General features: G+C 42.0%; 1 protein-coding gene and 1 long non-coding RNA gene across 2 annotated transcripts in view; one reads left to right on the top strand and one right to left on the bottom strand.

The window, feature by feature from the left end:
- Nucleotides 1–14,658, bottom strand: part of LOC309632627 — a 364,034-nt gene extending 349,376 nt beyond the window's left edge. Inside the window, exon 1 of the long non-coding RNA XR_014247008.1 lies at nucleotides 13,023–14,658. This is a non-coding gene — a long non-coding RNA (uncharacterized lncRNA). The remainder of the gene's footprint in view (nucleotides 1–13,022) is intronic.
- SVOPL (SVOP like) overlaps nucleotides 1–23,042 on the top strand; it is a 78,848-nt gene that overhangs the window by 6,282 nt on the left and 49,524 nt on the right. The window contains 7 exon segments of the mRNA XM_082400343.1: nucleotides 899–997; nucleotides 6,069–6,140; nucleotides 7,686–7,810; nucleotides 9,999–10,062; nucleotides 14,668–14,793; nucleotides 15,850–15,894; nucleotides 15,898–15,978. Coding sequence (XP_082256469.1) covers nucleotides 899–997; nucleotides 6,069–6,140; nucleotides 7,686–7,810; nucleotides 9,999–10,062; nucleotides 14,668–14,793; nucleotides 15,850–15,894; nucleotides 15,898–15,978 — 612 coding nt within the window.

The following is a 23,042-nucleotide window of genomic DNA, read 5'->3' as shown; positions in this document are numbered from 1 at the left end:
TAGTCTCTGTTGGGTCTGACATTTAATTTTTTTTTTTTTTAATGGAAGTATAGTTGATTTACAATGTTGTGTAAGTTTCAGGTATACAACAAAGTGATTCAGTTTTATATATATTATGTATACATATAGGTGTGTGTATATATATATGAACATATATATTCTTTTTCAGATTCTTTTCCATTATAGGTTATTAACAAGATATTGAATATAGTTCCCTGTGCTAACAGTGGGTCCTTGTTGTTTATCTATTTTATATATAGTATTGTGTATCTGTTAATCCCGAACTCCTAATTTATCCCTCCACACTCCTACCCAGGGTAGCACTAATTGTAGCACTAATTTTGCTCTACAGCAAATTTTGCTCTCATTCTTTCCTGATGATGAACTCATATTGTTTTGTACTCGTTGCTTTTTTTCTAGCTTTCATGAATCTTGCCTCTCCATCCCAGCTTCTTGAAATCAGGGACTATTTCAAAGATCCATTTGCAAGGGATATGCCCTGAGATCTTGACGATGATGAGTATAAAACAGCAATGCTGGGTTGACGTGGATGCTGGTGGCTAGCTGGGGCCACCTGCCAGCTAAGTGGCTCCCACACAACACCTTCATAGTGTTAAACGCAAAAACACGGATCAGCTACATCACAAGGGAATACGTGTCATAAATCTTGAGGGATACTCTCAGATTGTTCAAACCATAAATATTACATCCATGAAAGCCAAAGTTCTTCTGTACTTCTTTATCCAACTAGCAGTGCTGAATGGGTACCTAATAGGTCCTCCCTACGTGGGGGAGGGGACGGGCGAGTTTAGAACTAGAAGGATGATGGTCAGACAGATGTGGGAAGAAGTGATGACAAGCTAGCACTTTGACATGGTGTTTTCCCTCCTTCTTTAAGGTCGCTGAGGCCATGGAGATCATGTTAATAGCGGTTGTGCCTCCTGTCATCCGCTGTGAATGGCAGCTGGAGAATTGGCAGGTGGCATTAGTGACCACGGTAAGTGACTGCTTCCTGTGCTGAGAATAAACCAGCTGAGGACCCAGGGCTTCTGCTTCCTTTCCGATCCCACTGGGCTGAGAGTCACAAGATCCATCTCCACTTGGTGTGTTGGCTTCCCAAACTCATGCGTTTACAGGCCCAAACTAGCATCTGAGGCCTTTCTCCTGTTTCCCTTTTCCTCTAGGGAGCATAACCTTGACCTGCTCATTTTCCAGAGCCTAGCAAGAGCCTGGAAGAGGCAGATGCAAATCAGAGAAAGTGAGCCTGAGCCATGGGTTAGTTAGGGTTCAAGTCAGATCACGAAGAGCCTACTCAGGCCATAGTGACCTGACCAATCACCAACTTACTCTCAATGAATTGTGTGTGTTATGCATTAAATTTTTCTCAAAGACCATCATGAATAGCTTTATGAATTGGACACTAAGTTTTGCTACAAAATGGATTTAAGGATGTTACTCATCATTCTTTCAAGAGGTATTTATTAAGCACCAATTAATTGCCAGCAGACTCTTTGTGTGTGTGTGTGTGTGTGTGTGCATTGATTTACTTGAGTATTGAAGCTGGTTTTCATGAAGGCGAGACTTAATAGAGAGAAATCCCATGAGCCAGATGCCAACTCCTTGCTGAAGAAGGGGAACGTCTGGGAGGTAGGTAGTTGGTGATGGGTAGAGGATGACAGTCAGATGGCAGAGGCCTTGAAGGAGGGTAAGACTGCAAGAGACTAAGACCTCCCTTGCCCCCAACCCCTGGGGGGCTACAGAAGGCTGTGGGGTAAGGGGGGGCCCCTACCCTCTCACTTACTGCCTTAACCAAATTTTACCTGGGAATTCTCACCTGTATTGGGTACTAGGAAAAATTCCCCCTCACCTGAGGAACTGTTCTCTGTTCTCCTCCCAGATAATGTATATTATACGCCCAGTTGTGTTTATTTCTGTATCCTGGAGGCCAGGAAATTTGGAGCCCAATTTTATGCCTAATCATGGCAGCAAATGTCCAAATCTGCCTTGATTCTTTTAGCTCTGTTTCCTTCTTTAAAATTGCACTTGTTTCGTTTTTTGTGTTTTTTTAAAAATTAATTAATTACTTAATTTATGGCTGTGTTGCGTCTTCGTTTCTGTGCAAGGGCTTTCTCTAGTTGCGGCGAGCGGGGGCCACTCTTCATCACGGCACGCGGGCCTCTCACTATCGCGGCCTCTCTTGTTGCGGAGCACAGGCTCCAGACACGCAGGCTCAGTAATTGTGGCTCACGGGCCCAGTTGCTCCGCGTCATGTGGGATCTTCCCAGACCAGGGCTCGAACCCATGTCCCCTGCATTGGCAGGGAGATTCTCAACCACTGCGCCACCAGGGAAGCCCACTTGTTTCGTTTTTAAGTTTTCCTAATACTTTTAGAAGAGAGAGAGGGTATAAATAAAAATAACTAAAGACATTATTACGGCTTGTACCAATAGTTAAGTGACTCATTGCGTTTTGTTTTCTTTTACATATAAAATATGTACAGTTTTGAAAGCATGCCTTGTCCATCCTTGTAGCTTTAGGGTCACTGCTGTAACGTTTTGTGTAGTTGTCAGTGCACCACAGCTGGTTTGTAGGTCTGCACGTCTTCATTCCTGAGAATGTTGGTGGCCCAGGTGTGGTGCTTGCATCTGTCACTGTCACGAAACTATATTTTATGGTACCATTTCTATATTTACAGCTCACATCTCGTTGGTTGCTTTTATGTTGTTCCTACTGGTGCCTAAAGAGGCTCCTTGATGTCAGCGGTGACATGGCTTCCCTTGTTAGGTGGGTCACAGCTCACAAGTCTTTTCTCTAGGTAATTCAACTCACCCAAGATGCGACTGCTCCCTGTTCCAAGTTCCTTGCCTCCTCCTGTCATTTAGTCTCTGTCATCCTGGCTATGAGTCCCATCTGTCCCCTGGGCTCACTGACCACAACCTTGCTAACAGGAGGGGCTCAGACTGGTTTAGCAAAGAGGCAACATTTTCACCATCTCCCAGGCTTCCCATCCCCCAACTTCAGCTCCACTTTCTGGTCGATCTGGCCATGAAGACTTAAGGCCTTAAGGATTGTGGGTGAATTATGTCCCTCACATTTTTTGTGAATAAGGGAGTTAGTGCTGGAGAAACAAAACTGTAGAAAAGAGCAGACCCTCCAAGGAGGGGGAAGGGGAGGGGGAGGGGAGAGGAAGAGAGAGAGAGAGAGAGATTAATCCACGTCTCTATGTGGTCCCCAGGATTAGAGTTCACAAGCTTTGGGGTTCACATAGGCTTGGAGTTAATGTTTATTTTCTAGACAGGCTTAATAGTAAAGAACCCAGCCTTAGGAAAGTCACTTTTTTACACTGAATAGAAAGAAGGCAAGAAGGAATAAAAATCTGTCACTTATGCGAGAGAACAGAGTAAAATTTGAATTTAATTTTACTGGACTCTTTACTTTTTGTTGTTGTTGCTGTTAAAGATTTTTTTTTTTTGATGTGGACCATTTTTAAAGTCTTTATTGAATTTGTTACAATATTGCTTCTGTTTTATGTTTTGGTTTTTTGGCCACGAGGCACGTGGGATCTTAGCTCCCTGACCAGGGATCGAACCCGCACCCCCTGCATTAGAAGGCGAAGTCTTAACCACTGGACTGCCAGGGAAGTCCCTGTTTCCTTTACTTTTATTAATCAGCTAATTCACTTTAATACAGTGTTATTAACACAACACAGCATCTCAATAAACAAAAGTATTTTACGTCCTAAGAACTAATTTCCTCCCTGCCACAGGCAGTTTGTCTATTGTTTCCTATTATTCAAGTTGATTAAAAAGAAAAAAAAAAGTTAGTTCAACTTTCCCTTCTTGGAGGGAGTTTGATAATTTCAGGTTCCACAATAGAAACTGCTTATATCAGGAGACCCAAAGTTTGGAGATTCACCAACTGATAGGACTTTTCCAAAAAATTGAGTGGCTGACATAGGGTTAAGATTAAAAATATATATATTTGACAAGGAAGGCCATCAGAAGAAGAGGAAAAGGGAGCAGAATATGTGACCCCAAAATATGCCCCTTTGGCATGTGGATTATTTTGAGCTGAAGGCAATCAAGACCCAGCCGACTCAAGAAAAACTTTTACATTTCCCTTAACTACCTAAGAGAATTTGGAGGGGCTTCCCTGGTGGCGCAGTGGTTGAGAATCTGCCTGCCAATGCAGGGGACACGGGTTCGAGCCCTGGTCTGGGAGGATCCCACATGCCGCGGAGCAACTGGGTCCGTGAGCCACAACTACTGAGCCTGCGCGTCTGGAGCCTGTGCTCCGCAACAAGAGAGGCCGCGATAGTGAGAGGCCCGCGCACCATGATGAAGAGTGGCCCCCACTTGCCGCAACTAGAGAAAGCCCTCGCACAGAAACGAAGACCCAACACAGCCAAAAATAAATAAATAAATAAATAAAGGAGTTACTTTAAAAAAAAAAAAAAACCAATATCATGACCAAATTACTGATAATAGCAAAAACAATAGCAAAACATTAAAAAAAAAAAAAAAATTTGGATAGGGGGCCTGGCTCAGAGAGAGAGAGTTATAGCCAGAGATGACTTTCATCTGAACGACCTATCTGTGTGGCAGGGCAAACATCTAATTACCAAACATCTGCTCTTCTTATTGTCCTGTGAATTACCCACCCCCCCCCCCCTTTGAAGCCCCAGGTCCCCTCCCATTCCTCAGCTCAAGGTGGCATATAAGCCTCAACTGTCCAACTTGCCCTTGGGTCTTATATTTTTATGGGACTCCTGTACATACAAACTTAAACTTGCTTTTCTCCTGTCAATCTGTTGTAAATCAATTTAATTATTAGACCAGCCAAAGAATGCAGAAGGGTAGGAGGAAAATTTTAACCCCCAACCAAGAGAAAGAGGCAGAAAATCTTGCCATCAACTACCATCATCTTTCAAAAAATAAAAATAAAAATAAATAATAAGGGCATGTTAATACCAACAATCAGAAAGAAAATTATTCCAGAATAAAAAGAGCCCTTCATAATGAATAAATTTGGATTTATGCAAAATGTGTCCCATTGTCCTTATTTTTATCATTTTGCTGAGGACTGACTAGATTCATTACGGGGCGGCATCTATCCCAGGCTGGGCATTGAAAATATTGGCTTTTCCTTCCTTCAGCTCTATCCTAGAGAGAACAGTGCACAGAGGAAAAGTATGGCTTTTGTTGTTCAAGTATAAATATGATTTTTTTTTTATAGTTCCCTGTAGGAGAAATGCTTTTGAGTCTTCCTTATGAAGAGTAAGGGGGAAAAAGAAAAAGCAAAGCAGGTAGCAGAGAGAAAGAGCTTTTTCACTGAAAAAGTGTTAGAAATGCCAGCTAACACCTTTCCTTTGATTACCCTGGAAGCAATCAGTCAGGGATCTTACTAGAAAGGAGAGTTAAGTAAAGCTTGGAACTGCTGAAGGTAGAAAAATAAGTCACCTAAAGGCATACACATAAGAGTACAGCTCAGGCTGAGTTACGTCGCTGGTATCATACCCAAGTTCTTGAATTTTATCACGGAAAAGCTATTGTGAGAACAAGTAAGGAAAAAAAGTAGGTTTATATTAGTGATGAAGAATGTTTCTAAATGGATGACTGGTTTTGGTGTTTGTTGAAAGTTAAGTTTCCCTGTAATAACCTAAAGGAAGACTGCTTCTAGATGTCTCAGCTTGTGTGAGGAATAAGGCAGAGCATGCATGAATAGAGTTTTTGAGTCTTCTTATTAAAATGGAAATTCAGAATTGTACATCTGAGTAGAATGAGGCCAGTGCCGTCATCTTGGATCAGAGGCAAAGCAGTTACCTGCTTCTAGGACCCCTGTTTCTACCTGGTGTCAGTGATTTCCGGTGTGGGAATCATCAACCTCTGAAGCCCTGAACGTGTTAAACAGGAGTCAGGGGAGAGCTTTGTGAAAGCCTGTTCTTCAACTTTCAATCCTCCCACGTTTCCCGTCTTCTTTTAGTTCAGGTGGGTGAATGCTTAATGTAGTAATTAGCATGTTATAAAAACGCCGCTTAGAGGATAATTTCTTTTCACCCCCGCCTCCAGATGGTGTTTTTCGGCTACATGGTGTTCAGCATCCTCTTTGGCCTCTTGGCTGACAGATATGGCCGCTGGAAGGTAGGTTGGCTTTGAAGGCTGATTTGGAATTTTCTTTTGTGTATTCTTTTGTGGTGACATCACATGTCACATCATGTCTTTTGTGGACATTTCTCTATCAATACCCAGGCTTGTCTTCTTGCTTTCTCATCCTTCCCCGAGATACCTGTCCCCATACCTGGTCCCCATAGCCCAGATGTACAGCTGATGGATGAGCGTAGTTAGAACACAGCAGATAGAATGTGAGAATTGCATGTATAAACATAAGCAGTTTCACATTAGTTAACTTGAGTATAACTTTGAAACTAACACAGTTGCTTGATGTCACACATGTATTGAGATTCAACGTCAAGACATAAAACTATGTCTTCTGATGATAAGCCCAGGTCTCTTCTCTTCTTGTCTGATTTCTGGTGGTGAAGACCTCTCTAGGTGTAAATACAAAGGAAGAAGTCCCCCACAAAGCAGTAATAGGCTTGGATGTATGTTTTGAAGTGCACAAAATATCATATTATTACAAATTAATATGAAACCACAAGTATCTCAAAAAAATGTGGAGAGCACAGAAAGGCATTTTACAAAAAGAGACATACAAATGGTCGAGAAAACCTTGAAAAACGTTCAATCACAGGAGTTATTAGAAACAAAATTACATAGCAAGATATCATTTTTTCCCTGTTATCAAAGCCATATCAAACATCAAATCCATAAGGAATTTTTATTTTTCTTAAAGAAATCTGCAAGTGTCTAGACACCCTCACATACAATTGATGTAATTTTTCTGACCATCAATTTGGTAGCGTAAGCCAAGAACCCTGAGAATATCCATTCTCCTCATCTGATAATTTGTCTTCCAGAAATCTAGACTGTTTAGGTCATCAGAGAACCACAGAGATTTATGCACAGACATTGTCTTAGCTGATTTTAATAGAAAATGTGAAACCACTTCAACATGCAACCAGAGGGGAAAGGTTTATGCATTATATTACATGGATTATAGTATGTCTTTTCACTGGAATATTTTGCAGCTATTAAGATGATGTTTTCCCTTATAATCAGTGAAAATAGGATAACACTGTGTTAATTGTATTTTCTCTGGGTTGGAGAATCAAAAGCGATTTAAATGTTTTTATATCTTTTTCTTTTTTCCATATTTTCTACTCTAAACTTGTATTGTTCCTACGATTAGAGAAAAAGCAAATCCTTACATTTTCTCCTTATACCCATTCCAGCACAGTGCTTCGTTGTGCTCCCAACATCCCTGTAAGCAGGGAGGACAAGTTTCTGCATTCTGATTTACACGTTCAGGTTCCTGCCACCTGTGAGGGCGGAGGCTGTGGGGAGTTTTGAAGAATGGTCTAAACTCGGAACGTCTGGGCTTTCAGACAATAAAATGATACGGATTGTATTGTCTGATGATTGTGAGTGATCAGTAAGCTCGCTAAAGATTAGCTCCACAGAGAAGCAAACATCTGGATGAAATTAAAAGTCACCTTCAGGAGTTAGGTTTGCTTCCTGACCTTCCATGGGGGCAGGTCCCATTAATGTCTCCTCTTGTTGCTTCAGATTTTGCTCATCTCGTTCCTGTGGGGAGCCCACTTCTCCTTGCTGACCTCATTCTCTCCCTCGTACATCTGGTTTGTCTTCCTGCGGACGATGGTGGGCTGTGGCGTGTCTGGCCATGCCCAAGGGTAAAGACATCACCTAGAGGACCCCAGAGGGAGACATGTGAACACCCAGAGACACATTCACTTAGTCTGTTAACCACATTCACTGTGGTTAATAGACTAAGAGCATCAATAAGTTGCAAACTTATAGACTTCACTTGTGCTAATCATTTTTGAGTTTTTCTTTTCCCCCCAGTGATGGCTGCTTATTCCACTAGGAGCTCTTTGCCCATCAAAATGATGTTTGATGGTGAGGCTAGCAGGGTGCTAGATTGAGCATGTGTTAATTTCTTTGTTCCTAAGGCTGATCGGCATTTTTTAGATAAATGATATTTTGTTAGACTAAATGCGAACAAAAAGTGCCTTACGAGGTAGGTAACAAAAATGTCAACCCAGACACAATCCATTAATTTCTTGAGAATTTCTGGAAGACTTTAGTTTGACCATCATCACCTGTAACATTCAGGAATAACTATTTTAAAGTGCCCTGTAACTGAAGACTGTGTCAAAGTGAATTTGCAGAGCAGGTGAGACGGATTGAAACAGCTATGCGGCTGCTTGTCTTTTTTCTGCCCTGGGATGGGTGTGTAATACCTCATCATACAGGGGCGTGAGAGTCGTTATGCTAAATGTTTAGCAACTTGGGAGCCTCCCTTAAATTAACAAGGCTCCTCAAGCTATTTTCTCCTGGGTGCCTTGGAGCAAGTTGCCCTTAGAATATATTAGGAGATGTCAAAGCACCTAATTATTACCCTAATGTGTTAGGGAAAGAATCGTTCTTCCCTGGGGGCATAAGTTAAGCATCACTCTGTGCTCTGGAGCCCTAAAGGAGGAGAAGTTAAGTAGAATTTGAAAACATCCCTTAGGAAGCAGCTCAATAAATATGTTAAAACTCCAAACCCTGGTTAATAACTGCAACAGAGAAGAACAATTAGAAAACAGATGAGATAGAAGTCCATTTGTTCTTCTATTCAAAAAATTAGTATGTACTTAATTAGAAACCTGTGCTTTGACTGTCATCATTAGTTGGAGAAACTATTTGCTTTCTCTTGGGCGTATTTTAATTTCCTACATATGTTTTAGAAAAGGGAATCAGGCTTGGCAAAATATTTTGACAGTATTTCTCTTGGTGAAAGAAATGAGGCTAATATCCTTAAATGGTTGAAGGTTTAAAATAACTTTGGGAATAAAAATGTGAACAGAAGAGCACTTAGAAGTTTATTTTATATTGTTCTCTTATATGGGTTAATAATTGTATTTTGGTGTATGATCGTACAGGGAAAATCTCTCTTCTGTTTTTCTTTACACACTCCCTCAATAATTCTGCCAATACTTCACTTTTGACACCAAACGTGTGGATTTCTTTACAAGCCAACCAATTCTCCAACACCAGCTGGGTGTGCTATAATTCCATTCAATTCTGACCCTCGCTGGAGTTTGCGTAGACCCCGCAGGTTTAGGGTTCAGTCCCACAAGACTGTCCCCCACTTCAGACACCAATCACAAGTAGTAGGTCCCCAGGTTACCCACAACTTCTGTCTGACTTGCTACAAATTGGAAGTTCCCACCAACTCCTCAGGTTCAATAATTTGCTAGAGTGTCTCAGAGAATCCAGGAAAACAGTTTACTAATTGCAGATCTATTACAAAGGATATTTTAAAGGAAACAGATAAATAAGCAGCTGAGGAGATAAACACAGGGCGAGGTCTGGAAGGATCCCAAGAACAGGCGCATCTGTCCCCGTGGAGTTTGCGGTGCACCACCTCCCAGCACAGAGCTGTGTTCACCAGCCTGGAAGCTCTCCGAACCCTGTATGTTAGGAATTTTTATGGAGGCTTCATCACATAGGCATGATTGATTATTAACTCATTTTCCAGCCCCTCTCTTCTCTCCAGGGGAGTGGAGGATAGGGCTGAAAGCTCCAAGATTCTAATCATGCCTTGGTTTTTCTAGACCAGCCCCCATCCAGGGCTCATCAAGGGTCACCGCATTAGAACAAATGATGCGCCTATCACCCAGGAAATCCCAAGGTTTCCAGGTTAGCAGGAACCAAGGACAGAGACCAACACACCTATTTCTTATCATTTTACAATGATGAATGTTTATGTTTTTGAATTATTTATCCCTGTGACAAGAAAAATTATGATATATATATTTTAAAGTTATTTGGTTTTATAAAAGCATGATTGTATTTTTCCCCCTTCCTGTTTAGGCTAATCATAAAGACTGAATTTTTGCCTACAAAATATCGAGGCTATATGCTCCCCTTGTCTCAGGTAAGGTGAAATGGGAATTCTTCGGATCAGTCTTCTGATCCTGTAGGATGTGGTGTACATGGTGTTTCTTCTGGTTGGTTGATTGTTCTTTGATTAGCACACTCCTATTACTTGGTACCAACCAAAGAGCATTAGGGATGCTTGACGCCAGAAGTCCAATTCCAAGGTTTTCTGAGCCAGGATGTGTATCACCCAGCAGCAGCGTTTAGAACACAGTAACCCCTTCCTCAGGAAGCATTCTGCTGGCTGGTTTCACTAGAAGGACAGAAGCTCAGGAATGCATCTGGGATGAACATTCTCTTCCCACTGGGTCTTCAGTGGAGGGCTACAGCTACCACCCCTTTCAGAGTCTCCCTTGTGGATACTCGGGTCTGCAATTCCATAACTGGCTCATGCCTGTGGGAACTTCTGTAATTATCTCCTCCCAGCTGAGCCATTTATCCAGGTGAGAAGCTGGGGGATGCTCCCACACCCTCCTCAGACCCCTGCTGGCTACTGACTAGAGGTTTTGCATCCAGAAGCTATGTCAATCTAGGTGCCCTTGTACCATCTTTGATGTCATTGTTATCCAAAAGCCCTGACTTTCAGAGCCCAGGAAAGTGATCACCCTTCCCACTGAAGCATTATGTATTTGGCAATAAATAAGGCAGTAGGAGAACATTTAAAATTTTATGTTTAATTTTTCTGACACTAAATTTAGGCAACAAAAAAAATTAGAAAGACCCTAATAAATACTGAATGCTAACTCTTTACATTCTTCCCAGCTTTCTTCTTCTGATCTTTGTTAAGATGAACACCCATACTTTCAATAGTTAGGGGTTAGATTTTACACTTAATGTTATTTAATGGGCATAATCCTGTTCAAGCTCATCTGTGAACATTGTCTCTTCCACCTGCTACTCATTCGTTGTCATGCTTCCTGGTTATGCCTTCTCCTTGCTGGTCTTATTTTCCAGGTCTCCTGGGGTCATCTACTGATAATTGAGGAGTCCAGTGGTTTTAGCTATCTATGTACCTATTACTTCCCCCAAATTTATCTACAACCAAGAACATCTCCTTGGGCTTCCCTGGTGTCGCAGTGGTTGAGAATCTGCCTGCCAATGCAGGGGACACGGGTTCGAGCCCTGGTCTGGGAAGATCCCACATGCCGCGGAGCAACTAAGCCCGTGCGCCACAACTACTGAGCCTGCGCGTCTGGAGCCTGTGCTCCGCAACAAGAGAGGCCGCGATAGTGAGAGGCCCGCGCACCGCGATGAAGAGTGGCCCCCGTTTGCCACAACTACAGGAAGCCCTCGCACAGAAACGAAGACCCAACACAGCCAAAAAATAAATAAATAAATAAATAATTAAAAAAAAAAAAAAAGAACATCTCCTTGAACTTCAGACCCAGGTGGCCAGTTACCTGATAGCCACTTGAATAACCTGCAGGCTCCTCAAATACAACATTCATAGACCTGATCTCTTCATCTTCGTCTGGAGCCTCTTCTGTCCATGTTTCCACTGTCAGTTAATAGCAAGCTCTGTCCCCTCAGTTTTCTGAGCCACATATTCAAGAGCTGTCCTGGACCCCTCCCTTTCCGTCATCACCATTCAATCAATCACCAAGCCCCACTGACTCACCCCCTATTAGTGGACCTACAACTGCAGTGTCCATCAGCAAATCCTGCTGCCTTTACCTCCAAAATGTGTGCCAAATCCATCAGATAAAAAAAAAATTTTTTTTTTTGCCATTTCACTACTAAAATCCTTTTCAACGCCACATCACCTCTTACCTGATCTACTGCAATGGCTTATTACTGGCCTTCTTACACGTTGCCTCTTCAGAAAGATAATCCCTGATCATTAAAAGTCACTCTCCATCACATTACTTTTTTTTTTTCATAGGCTTATCGCTTTCTGAAATATTCTTTTTTTTTAATAATAGAATTCTTCGGTGATGAAATAGTCACCCCTTAATTAGCCCCCCAAAAGGTCTTTTTTTTTTAACATCTTTTTTGGAGTATAATTGCTTTACAATGGTGTGTTAGTTTCTACTTTATAACAAAGTGAATCAGTTATACATATACATATATCGCCATATCTCCTCCCTCTTGTGTCTCCCTCCCATTCTCCCTATCCCACCCCTCTAGGTGGTCACAAAGCACCGAGCTGATCTCCCTGTGCTATGTGGCTGCTTCCCACTAGCTATCTATTTTACATTTGGTAGTATATATATGTCCATGCCACTCTCTCACTTTGTCACAGCTTACCCTTCCCCCTCCCCATATCCTCAAGTCCATTCTCTAGTAAGTCTGTGTCTTTATTCCCATCTTGCCCCTAGGTTCTTCATGACTTTTTTTTTTTTTTCTTAGATTCCATATATACGTGTTAGCATACAGTATTTGTTTTTCTCTTTCTGACTTACTTCACTCTGTATGACAGACTCTAGGTCCATCCACCTCACTACAAATAACTCAATTTTGTTTCTTTTTATGGCTGAGTAATATTCCATTGTATATATGTGCCACATCTTCTTTATCCATTCATCTGTCGATGGACACTTAGGTTGCTTCCATGTCCTGGCTATTGTAAATAGAGCTGCAATGAACATTTTGGTACATGACTCTTTTTGAATTATGGTTTTCTCAGGGTATATGCCCAGTAGTGGGATTGCTGGGTCATATGGTAGTTCTATTTTTAGTTTTGTAAGAAACCTTCATACTGTTCTCCATAATGGCTGTATCAATTTACATTCCCACCAACAGTGCAAGAGTGTTCCCTTTTCTCCACACCCTCTCCAGCATTTATTGTTTGTAGATTTTTTGATGATGGCCATTCTGACCGGTGTGAGATGATATCTCATTGTAGTTTTTTTTTTTTTTTTAATTAATTAATTTATTTTTGGCTGCGTTGGGTCTCGTTTCTGTGCGAGGGCTTTCTCTAGTTGTCTCAAGCAGGGGCCACTCTTCATCGCGATGCACGGGCCTCTCACTGTCGCGGCCTCTCTTGTTGCGGAGCACAGGCTCCAGACGCGCAGGCTCAGTAATCGTGGCTCACGGGCCCAGTTGCTAAGCGGCATGTGGGATCTTCCCAGACCAGGGCTCGAACCCGTGTGCCCTGCATTGGCAGGCAGATTCTCAACCACTGCGCCACCAGGGAAGCCCCTCATTGTAGTTTTGATTTGCATTTCTCTAATGATTAATGACGTTGAGCATTCTTTCATGTGTTTGTTGGCCATCTGTATATCTTCTTTAGAGAAATGTCTATTTAGGTCTTCTGCCCATTTTTGGATTGGGTTGTTTGTTTTTTTGATATTGAGCTGCATGAGCTGCTTGTAAATTTTGGAGATTAATCCTTTGTCAGTTGCTTCATTTGCAAATATTTTCTCCCATTCTGAAGGTTGTCTTTTCATCTTGTTTATGGTTTCCTTTGCTGTGCAAAAGCTTTTAAGTTTCATTAGGTCCCATTTGTTTATTTTTGTTTTTATTTCCATTTCTCTAGGAGCTGGGTTAAAAAGGATCTTGCTGTGATTTATGTCATAGAGTGTTCTGCCTATGTTTTCCTCTAAGAGTTTGATAGTGTCTGGCCTTACATTTAGGTCTTTAATCCATTTTGAGTTTATTTTTGTGTATGGTGTTAAGGGAGTGTTCTAATTTCATTCTTTTACATGTAGCTGTCCAGTTTTCCCAGCACCACTTATTGAAGAGGCTGTCTTTTCTCCACTGTATATTCTTGCCTCTTTTATCAAAGATAAGGTCAAAGGGTCTTTTTAAATATTATCTTCTCTCCATCCCTGTGAGGTGGAATGGAGTTATCATCTACTTCTCATCTTCTGATGGGAAAATAATGCTCAGAATAACACTCAGAATTGTTCTAGTTCCAAACTCATGAGGCCTGGTCATAGGTGGCTCTCATGTTATTTGTTGATATAAAATGATCTCAAGATAAATTTTTCAGTCCAAAAAAGCAGTGTTGAGAAATATTTTTACTATGTTACCATTTGTGAACAAAGAACAAATATCCTTATTAGCTTGTGTATGTTTCGAAAAGCTTTGGAAGGATGTAAGAAACTGGTGATATTGGTTTCTTCGGAGAAAAGGAACTGGACGGCAGGAAACTAGGAGTAGAGAAGGGTCTGTTCACAGTGCTCTCCTTTGTACCTTGAGTTACGAACCAGGGAATGTATTATTTATTCAAGAGAAAAAAGTCAATGTCTTGGGTCCCAGATTTTTAAAACTTTGGTGACGTTGCTGACCCTGTCTTGCTGAGTCTTCCACTTATGGACAAGCAAACAGAGTCGTGGAGAAGTGAAGTAACTTCCCCAGTTCATCCGGGTCCTGGAGGCGGTGCTGCTCCTCAACCAAAGCCTCTCTCCCATCTCACCTTCTTTCCTTCTTTCTTTCTTTTCTTTTTCTTTTTGGCTGCGCAGCTTGTGGGATCTTAGTTCCCCGACCAGGGATTGAACCTGCACCCTTGGCAGTGAGGGCGATGAGTCCTAACCACTGGACCGCCAGGGAACTCCTCCCATCTCACCCACTTGCAATTACAATGCAGAACAGGGTGGCTCCTGGGGGGGGGGGTGTGGAGCACCAACAGGAGGACTTTACCCTTCCCTCTCTCCGCCAGGTTTTCTGGCTCGCGGGCTCCCTGCTCGTCATCGGCCTGGCTTCCGTGGTCATCCCCACCATCGGGTGGCGCTGGCTCATCCGCATCACCTCCATCCCTGGCATCGTCCTCACCGTGGCCTTCATGGTAACCAAGCTCATGGGCTCCCTCTTGGCCTCCCCTCCAGCTGGCCCAGTGGCCTTGTTGCCCCACAGATATCTCTCTCATGTCCACCTCTCTCCTTATTTAAGTATCTGTCTCAGTCGGCGCACGTGGAAAGGATGTTTTGGCAGAGTTAATGCACAAGCCCTGTCACGAAGGTGTGAATGCAGAATACGTCTGGGGGAGAGCAGGCAGGCTGGAATGGCTGGAGTGTGGGGCGCTGGTGGGAGGCCGGCTGGAAAGACAGGCCTGTGTGCAGATTACAAAGGGCCTTGAGGACCGGGGGCACTGGGGGTGTGGAAGGGGTTATGTGCTGGGAAGCTGGTACATGGCTGTGTGGAGGCTGTAGGAGGGAAGACAGAAAAGGTCAGAGAAGCAGTTAGAAATGATCAGATTAATCCCAGTGGGTGATGAGGACGACCTGAACCGCCCCCTGGCTGGGGAACGGTGAAGAGGATGCTGCCGGGGAAGGTGCTTTGCTGGGGAAGAACCCGTTGGCCTTCGCTGCGTGGAGGTACCAATGTCCCGGCATCAGCGGAGGGCTGTGCTGTTTTCTGAGGGTGGTGTTCAAAATATGCCGTAATCAGTGGGTTGTAGGCCTCTACAGTCAGGCTGGTTCCTCCACTTGTGGGTGCTGGAGGCCCTGCCATGGTCACCCTTTAGGTTCTTGCACTGTGGGAGGTCCTGGGATTCCTGGGGGAGTGGCCGGGTGATGGAGGAGTGGAGAGGCGCCAGGGACCCCGGGCAGCGGCTGTTTACACATTGGATGTAAGAATTTCATTGTGTTAAGTAGGTTGGGTCAAACTGGTGTGAAGCTCAGTATCAGTCCACTGTCGTCCGAGATGGGACAACGATAGGAGAAGGCAACTTTTTGCTCCGCTAGGATTGCGAGAGTACACCTGCTCTATTTGTGCTGTAAAGCTTGCTACATCCTTTCCCATCTCGGGAAACAGGGACAGCGTAGTGTATGGAACCGTGATAGTGGTACCTCTGGGGTCCACAGCAGTTGCAACTCTGGTGTTCTTTGTCATCTGTGCCCAGTTTATTCCTGAATCTGCTCGGTTCAATGTCTCTACCGGGAACACTTAGGCTGCCTTGGTTACACTGGAGCGCATCGCCAAGATGAACCGCTCAGTCATGCCGGAGGGCAAGCTGGTGGAGCCCATCCTGGTGAGTTCTTCTCCCCCAACCAGGGGTCGCCAGAAATCCCCTTAGTGGTGGAAGACTAGAGGGAAGGGCAACTGACCCCTCCAATGCAGAAGAGAGCAGAGGGAAATGATACTAAATCCAGCTCCACCGTGAGCCAGGTAGCACTGTTACCTACTACCACTTTTTAAAAAAAAATTTATCGAAGTACAGTTGATTTACAATGTTGTGTTTAATTTGTGCTGTTCAGCAAAGTGACTCAGTTATACATATATATATATATATTCTTTTTCATAATTCTTTTCCATTATCGTTTATCACAGGATATTGAATATAGTTCCATGTGCTATGCAGAAGGACCTTGTTGTTTATCCATCCTATAGATAATAGTTTGCATCTGCTAATCCCACACTCCAATCCATCCCTTCCCCTGCCCCGCCCCCCATGCTTGGCAACCACAAGTCTGTTCTCTATATTTGTGAGTTTGTTTTTTTTCATAGATAAGTTCATTTGTGTCATATTTTAGATTCCACATATAAATGATATCATATGATATATGTCTTTCTCTGTCTGACTTACCTCACTTAGTATGATAAGCTCTAGGCCCATCCATGTTGCTGCAAATGGCATTATTTCATTCTTTTTAATGGCTGAGTAGTAATCCATTGTATATATGTACCACATCTTCTTTATCCATTCATCTGTTGATGGACATTTCGGTTGTTTCCATGTCTTGGCAATTGTGAATAGTGCTGCAATGAACACTGGGGTGCATGTATCTTTTTGAATTATAGTTTTGTCTGGGTATATGCCCAGGAGTGGGATTGTTGGATTATATGGCAACTCTATTTTTAGTTTTTTGAGGAACCTCCATACTATTCTCCGTAGTGGCTGCATCAATTTACATTCCCATCAACAGTATAAGAGGGTTCCCTTTCTCCACACCCTCTCCAGCATTTATTATTTGTAGACTTTTTAATGATGGCCATTCTTACTGCCTACCATCACTTTTCTCATCAATGAAATGGAAATAATAACACCTTGCAGAGCTAGTCACATGATTTAGCCCCACTGTTTATAGGGGAGATATTGTTTTATAATTTTATTTTCCTTGTATTGGCCTTGTCTTATTGATATCAAACGTATAAACCTTATTAAATGATTTTTTAAAAATAAAATTTGGCATTTAAATTCTATTGGATCCAGGACTGTCAAGGTCAATCTGCAATCATTTCTCACACCAGCCCAGACCACCCACTTCACCCATCTGCAGGTAGGTCAGTCACAGGCTCCTGGAAGAGCTTTCCAGCACTGTCCTGCCATCTCCAAGACAGTTTATGTGAGATAGGAATTAACCTCTTCGAATGTTTAGTAAAACTTATCTGTAAAGTAGTTTATCCCTAATATTTATTTTAAGGTGAGTGGTAACAGAATAATTGGGGAGTATCAGAAAGAGGAGTTTTAAAACTATCATTCAGTTTGTGTAAATGTTAATGCCTACTTAGTTTAATACTCTTGATTGAGTCAATTTTGGTAATATGTATTTTAGAAAATTGCCCAGTTCATCTGGGCTTTCCAATTTATTGGTATAAAATTATTCCCAGTGTTCCCTTTTGTTTCAAATATCTACTGTGTATGTCTTCTTTTTCACTTTTAGTATTGTTTATTTGTGCCTTCTTTTTTCTGTGGTCCTCTTACTAGAGGTTTGTCTGTTTTATTAAACTTCAAAGAATGAGAGCTTTTTTGTTTTTGTTGTTTTTCTCTTTATTGGTTTTTTTGGTGGTCTCATTAATTTCTACTCCTTATTTTGTTTACTTCTTTGGCTTTTTATGTTCTTCTAACTTCTTGAGTTCAGTATTTAGCTCATTTATTTTCAGTCTTTTTGATTTTTAATAAACCATTTAGTTGCATGCAGCAAGTTTTGTTACAGAGTAATGTTATTTGTTTTTCTATTTTGTAACTGCTATGAGTTTCTCTTTAACCAATGACTTATTTGTTAATGATTTTTTAAATTCTTTGTTTCTAATTTAATTGCATTTTGACCAGAGCATGTTATCAATTATTTAGAATTTATTGAGACTTCTTTTGTTCTCTACATAGTGACTTTTTATTAATATTCCATGTGTGCTTAAGAACATGTGTTCTCATTGAGCATATATATTGTTATATTCAATATAATTGTGCCATGTAAATATCTGATACCTGTTCTAGATTTTGCCAGGTTCAGCTAACAGTTTTTCAATAAGACGATGGTTTTGTTAGTTTCTCCTTATAGGCCTGACAGTTTACTCCATACAGTTTGAGGCTATCTTGCTGCATCCTAGCATAAGATTGATTTATTCAGTGTGTGGATTGATCTGACTACCTGAAATATTTCTTTATAATGCTTTGGGCCTTAAATTTTATTTTCTTTCATACTAATATGTCAGAACTAGTTTGGGTTAATGTTTTCCTGGTGTACCTTTTTCTAGCTCTTCATTTTAGCTTGTTTATGTTGCTTTGCTTTAAACATATTTCTTATAAATAAATAGCTGATCTTGTTTTTCATTCAATCTGATAGTCTGTATCTTTTAATAATGAGTTTGATCCGTTTGTATCTATTGTGATTACTGACATACTTGCACTTACCTCTGTCGTTCATTTTCTATTTCTTCTTAACTGTGTCTTTCCTTTTCTGCTTTCTTTCTCCTTTCTCCTTCTATTAGATTGATTCAGTTTGCTCCACTCGCCAACCCCTACCCCCATATTTCCTTCTACTGGCTTGGAATTTATGCATTCTATTTCTTTTATTACAGCCCTTAAATAGTGAAAATGTGCACCTACAATAGCTAATGTCGTTTGGTATCTTTATCTGCCTTCTGAACAATACAAGAACCTTAAACATGTTCATTCTGATTTGCCCATCTCATCTTCCAAATCATTTTTGCATGGTATTTTAATTTCATATTGTTCATAAGTTGCCCTGAATTAGACATTATTTTAAAGTCAGTATCTATTTAGATTTATTAACATTTTTATAACTTTTTTATTGATGTCAAACTTAATTTTTACAACTGCATTCTTTTATCCGTCTCCTTTTTGTTGGGTTAATTTGGTTTCACATTTAATATGTAAATGTTGGATCTATGTCGGTTTAATTGGATATAAGAAGCATGGTACAGATCTAGCTTTGTCATATCCAAATAGCTAACCAGTTGCACTTATGTATTTTTATTGACTAATCCATCCCCTATATATTTGAATCTATTGTTGAATATTATGTTCTAATTGATAGGTTTGTAGATTCAAATATATATGAGATTTATTATATAATAAATAGAGCATTTTATATTTTTGGGAAAAGGATACAGGTTAATTGTTGGTCTAATATAGCACTCTTAATTATAGTATTTTATAATACAATTTTCATATTTAGTAAGGTACTTACCCCTTGTCAAAGTTCTTTTTCAGAATCTTCCAAGCTACTTTCTCAGTCTTAGTTTTCTAGAACAACTTTGAAGTAAAGTGGGAGTGAAGATCTCTTTTTGAGATCCTATTTTCATTTCCTTTGGATATTTACCCAGAGGTGGGATTGCTGGATCATACAGCAGTTCTATTTTACATCTTCTGAGGAATAGCCCTACTGCTTTCCACAGTGGCTGCACCACTTTATGGCAGAGCCTCTTCTTGACCCAGCTCTTGCTCCATGCCTGAGCCGGGTCCAGAGCAGCAACAGCTGTCCCCACCCGCCTCCCCAAATCTGACTCTCTCAGGGATTGTGGGGCAACAGCAGGACAGGTGATGTCCAAATGTACAGTTCTTAAGTGTCCTACACACAAGTGAGAGGTAGGCTTTTCTGGATGTTTCTGACTGGTTTCCCAGGACATCACTGATGACAAAAACACTGTAATCCCACTGCCACCTGGCCTGCTGCTGGACATGTTAAGTGTGAGATAGAACGTGCTCAATAATAATGCAAAAATGAGGATTAAATGTCCCAAACTTCCCCGCACTCACAATTGTAGTTTGGTAAGGTATTCTCACTTTGCTTTGTGGAGTGTTTCCCCTAATTATTACACATGCCTCAAAACCTAATTGGGAAATAAGAAACTCAGACTTTTGGGAAGCTCCCTGGCGGTCCAGTGGTTAGGATTCTGTGCTTCCACTGCAGGGGGCACGGGTTCAATCCCTGACTGGGGAACTAAGATCCCGCGTGCTGTGTGGTGTGGCCAAAAAAAAAAGAAAGAAACTCAAGCTTTCTTCCAAAGAATTAAGGATGATTCTGTTATTCTAATTTATTTTCTGGAGTTTGGAAATAAGCTCTTGTGGTTCAGAGGTCAGGACCCTACTAGTAGGCAGTATTGGATAACTCCCACCTTCCTTCCAAGATACTGACAATTACATCTTATCATGCAAAGCATGGTGGGAAGACTAATTTGTTGCTAGGCAACGATTAAATGAAGGAAGTGATTGTGCTTTGAAGAGACTGGCACATAATCTTTAAGTGGCTATGAAATTTTGATTGTCAATATATAAAAAATAAAATTGGTTGCAGAGAGAGAAAAAAATCTTAGCAGAGACAATTAACTCAAAACCATGGACAGTTGAATGATCATGTGGGTCCAATTCCAACCATTTTTGATGCGTATTTTTTCCTTTGAACTCAGTAGTTGTTCCAAGACTGAAGAGCACCGAGGTTACTTCTCTCCTCTTTCCTTTTTTCCTCCTTCTTTTCCCTCCCTCTCCACCCTCCTTCTCCACCTCCTATCCCCCTTCCCTCATCCCCGTCCTCCCTCCCCCACCTTCCCTCTGCCACTGTGTATTAGTTCACTTGGGCTGCCATAACAAAATAGCACACACTGGGTGGCTTAAACAACAGAGATTAATTTTCTCACAATTCTGGAGGCTAGAAATCCCAGGTCAAGGTGTTGTAGAGCTGATTTCTTCTGAGGTCCCTTCCCTTGCCTTTTAGATGTCCATCTTCTCCCTGTGTCTTCACATCATCTTCCTTCTGTGTGTGTCTGTGTTTTAATCTCCTCTTTTCATAAGAACATCAGTCATAATTGGATTACAGTCCACCCTAATGACCTCATTTTAGCTCAGTTACCTCTCTCTTTTTTTTTTTGGCTGCACCATGCAGCTTGCAGGATCTTAATCTCCCCGACCAGGGATCCAGCCTGGGCCCTGGCAGTGAAAGCGCCAAGTCCTAACCACTGGACCACCAGGGAATTCCCCAGTGACCTCTTTAAAGACCCCATCTCCAAGTACAGACCCACTCTGAGGGTTAGGACTTCAACGTATGAATTTGGAGCAACACAATTCTCATAAGAACCGCCCTCCCTCCTCCACCTCTCTATATTCTTAGCCGTCCCTCAACATTCTCCTTCCTCCCTCCTCCCTCTCACTGTACATCCTTCCCCTTTCTCCTCCTCCCTTCTTCCTCCCACTTTACTTCTCTTGACTTCAGCTTGCTGCCTCCATCCATCATGCCCATTAGATGATCTTGTTCTTCTCCACAGTGGTCTATTGATCAAGGCCCTGTGGATACAGAGCTATAAACAATAGACCCTGCCTTCAGGTCTCTTAAATCTGGTTAGAGAGATGAGAGGCACGTAGGAAAGAATCAATAACAAAACAGAGCCCAGATGCTTAGAACCAGGTGAGTGGCCCAGGTAGCAGAGTGTGTAGGATCCGAGCGGAGAGGTGACCGTAAGCCAGTGGGAGCCACCTTCAGAGAGATGCGGGGCAGACACTGTGCACTGAAAGGAGAGGCAGCCTCAGGGGAGGAAGAAGGCCACTGATGGCAGGAGGAACAGTGTGAGACCAAAGGTGGGAATGCGCAGTGAGTTTGGTCACATTGGTGGCCGTCAGAGTGCCATGCAGAGGAGGCTGGGCAAGATGCTGAGGGCAGTGGGGCCTCTGCAGCTTCACTCCCAAGACGCTGAGATGAAAGGCTTTGGGGGCTGAGGACGGGTCACACCATGCAGGAGGTGAATAAGTCCACCCATTTGGATTGCAGCCAAAGGTTCAGAACCAAATGACTTATTAGGATAAAATGTATATATTTTATAATGACATGACTCTCCAATGACACTTGGGGTGGTGAGGGGACCATAGTCACATCTAAACCCAGGGGACATGACAGAGAGGCAGATGGGCAGGACTCAGGACTGGTGCACAGGAAACTGGGAGTCCAGACTGGCTCTGCCTCCAAACAGCTGTGTGATCTTGGGTAGGTCACTTACCCACTCTGGGCCATATATTCTGTGTTGGAAAATGGGAGGATAGGCTAGATCAGAGGTTTTCCAAAGATGAGTAACCAGAGCCCCGATACGTAAAGCAGATGAAAGTGGAGTGTCAGTTGCTCAAGTCCTCCCACAATGAAATCCAGGAGCTGAGCCTGAAAGTTGGGGGCGGGGGTGCGTGGGGCAAAAGACCTCTAAGTTCTCTGCAAGCTCTTTCAGTGACAATAAAATCCAGGACTCCCAGACCACACTTCTGGACTCCCTCGAGGGGGCCTGTAATCCCAGGTCAATTTGTGAGAAAAGAATAGTTGGTTTTCAACTGAGCACCTCCTCCACCCTCCAAGCATTCCTAGCTTTACATAAAAATCCATTACTGCCCTATCATAGATAACCCATCCTTATTTATTTTGATCCAAACATACTTAGTAGGCACTGACTATGGACAAGAACTTTTACAAATTACCCTAAACACACACAAAGAAATTGGGCACTGTATCCTCTTTTCAAATTTAGGCTGCTTGTTTTTTGCACAAGCCTCACATTCTTTTTTAATGTTAGGTTTTTTCATCTTAATGTTAAAAGGCTCTCCCATCAGTTTTATAGTTGCTTTTCATGTATACTCCTATTTTCCGTACTCCACCCCACCTCTCGCCAGCACTGGTGAGAAGAGGAAGAGTGAAAGGGTTAGAATCTTAAATTCAATGAGTTTTGGTACTTGACAATGATAATAAAAAGTATGCAAAGACTGATTGGCTGAGATGAATGTGTTAAAAACAGTATTTATGTGAGGGGTCTCTGGGGAGCTGAGTGGCTATCTTACCCTGCCACATTCCCATGTTGTTCTTATTTTCTGTGATCTAAAAG

This window comes from Balaenoptera borealis, assembly GCF_965194805.1.
Source record: "Balaenoptera borealis genome assembly, chromosome: 7".
NCBI lineage: Eukaryota > Metazoa > Chordata > Mammalia > Artiodactyla > Balaenopteridae > Balaenoptera > Balaenoptera borealis.
Note: the sequence above shows the minus strand (reverse complement) of the source record. Positions and strands in the feature narration are given on the sequence as shown.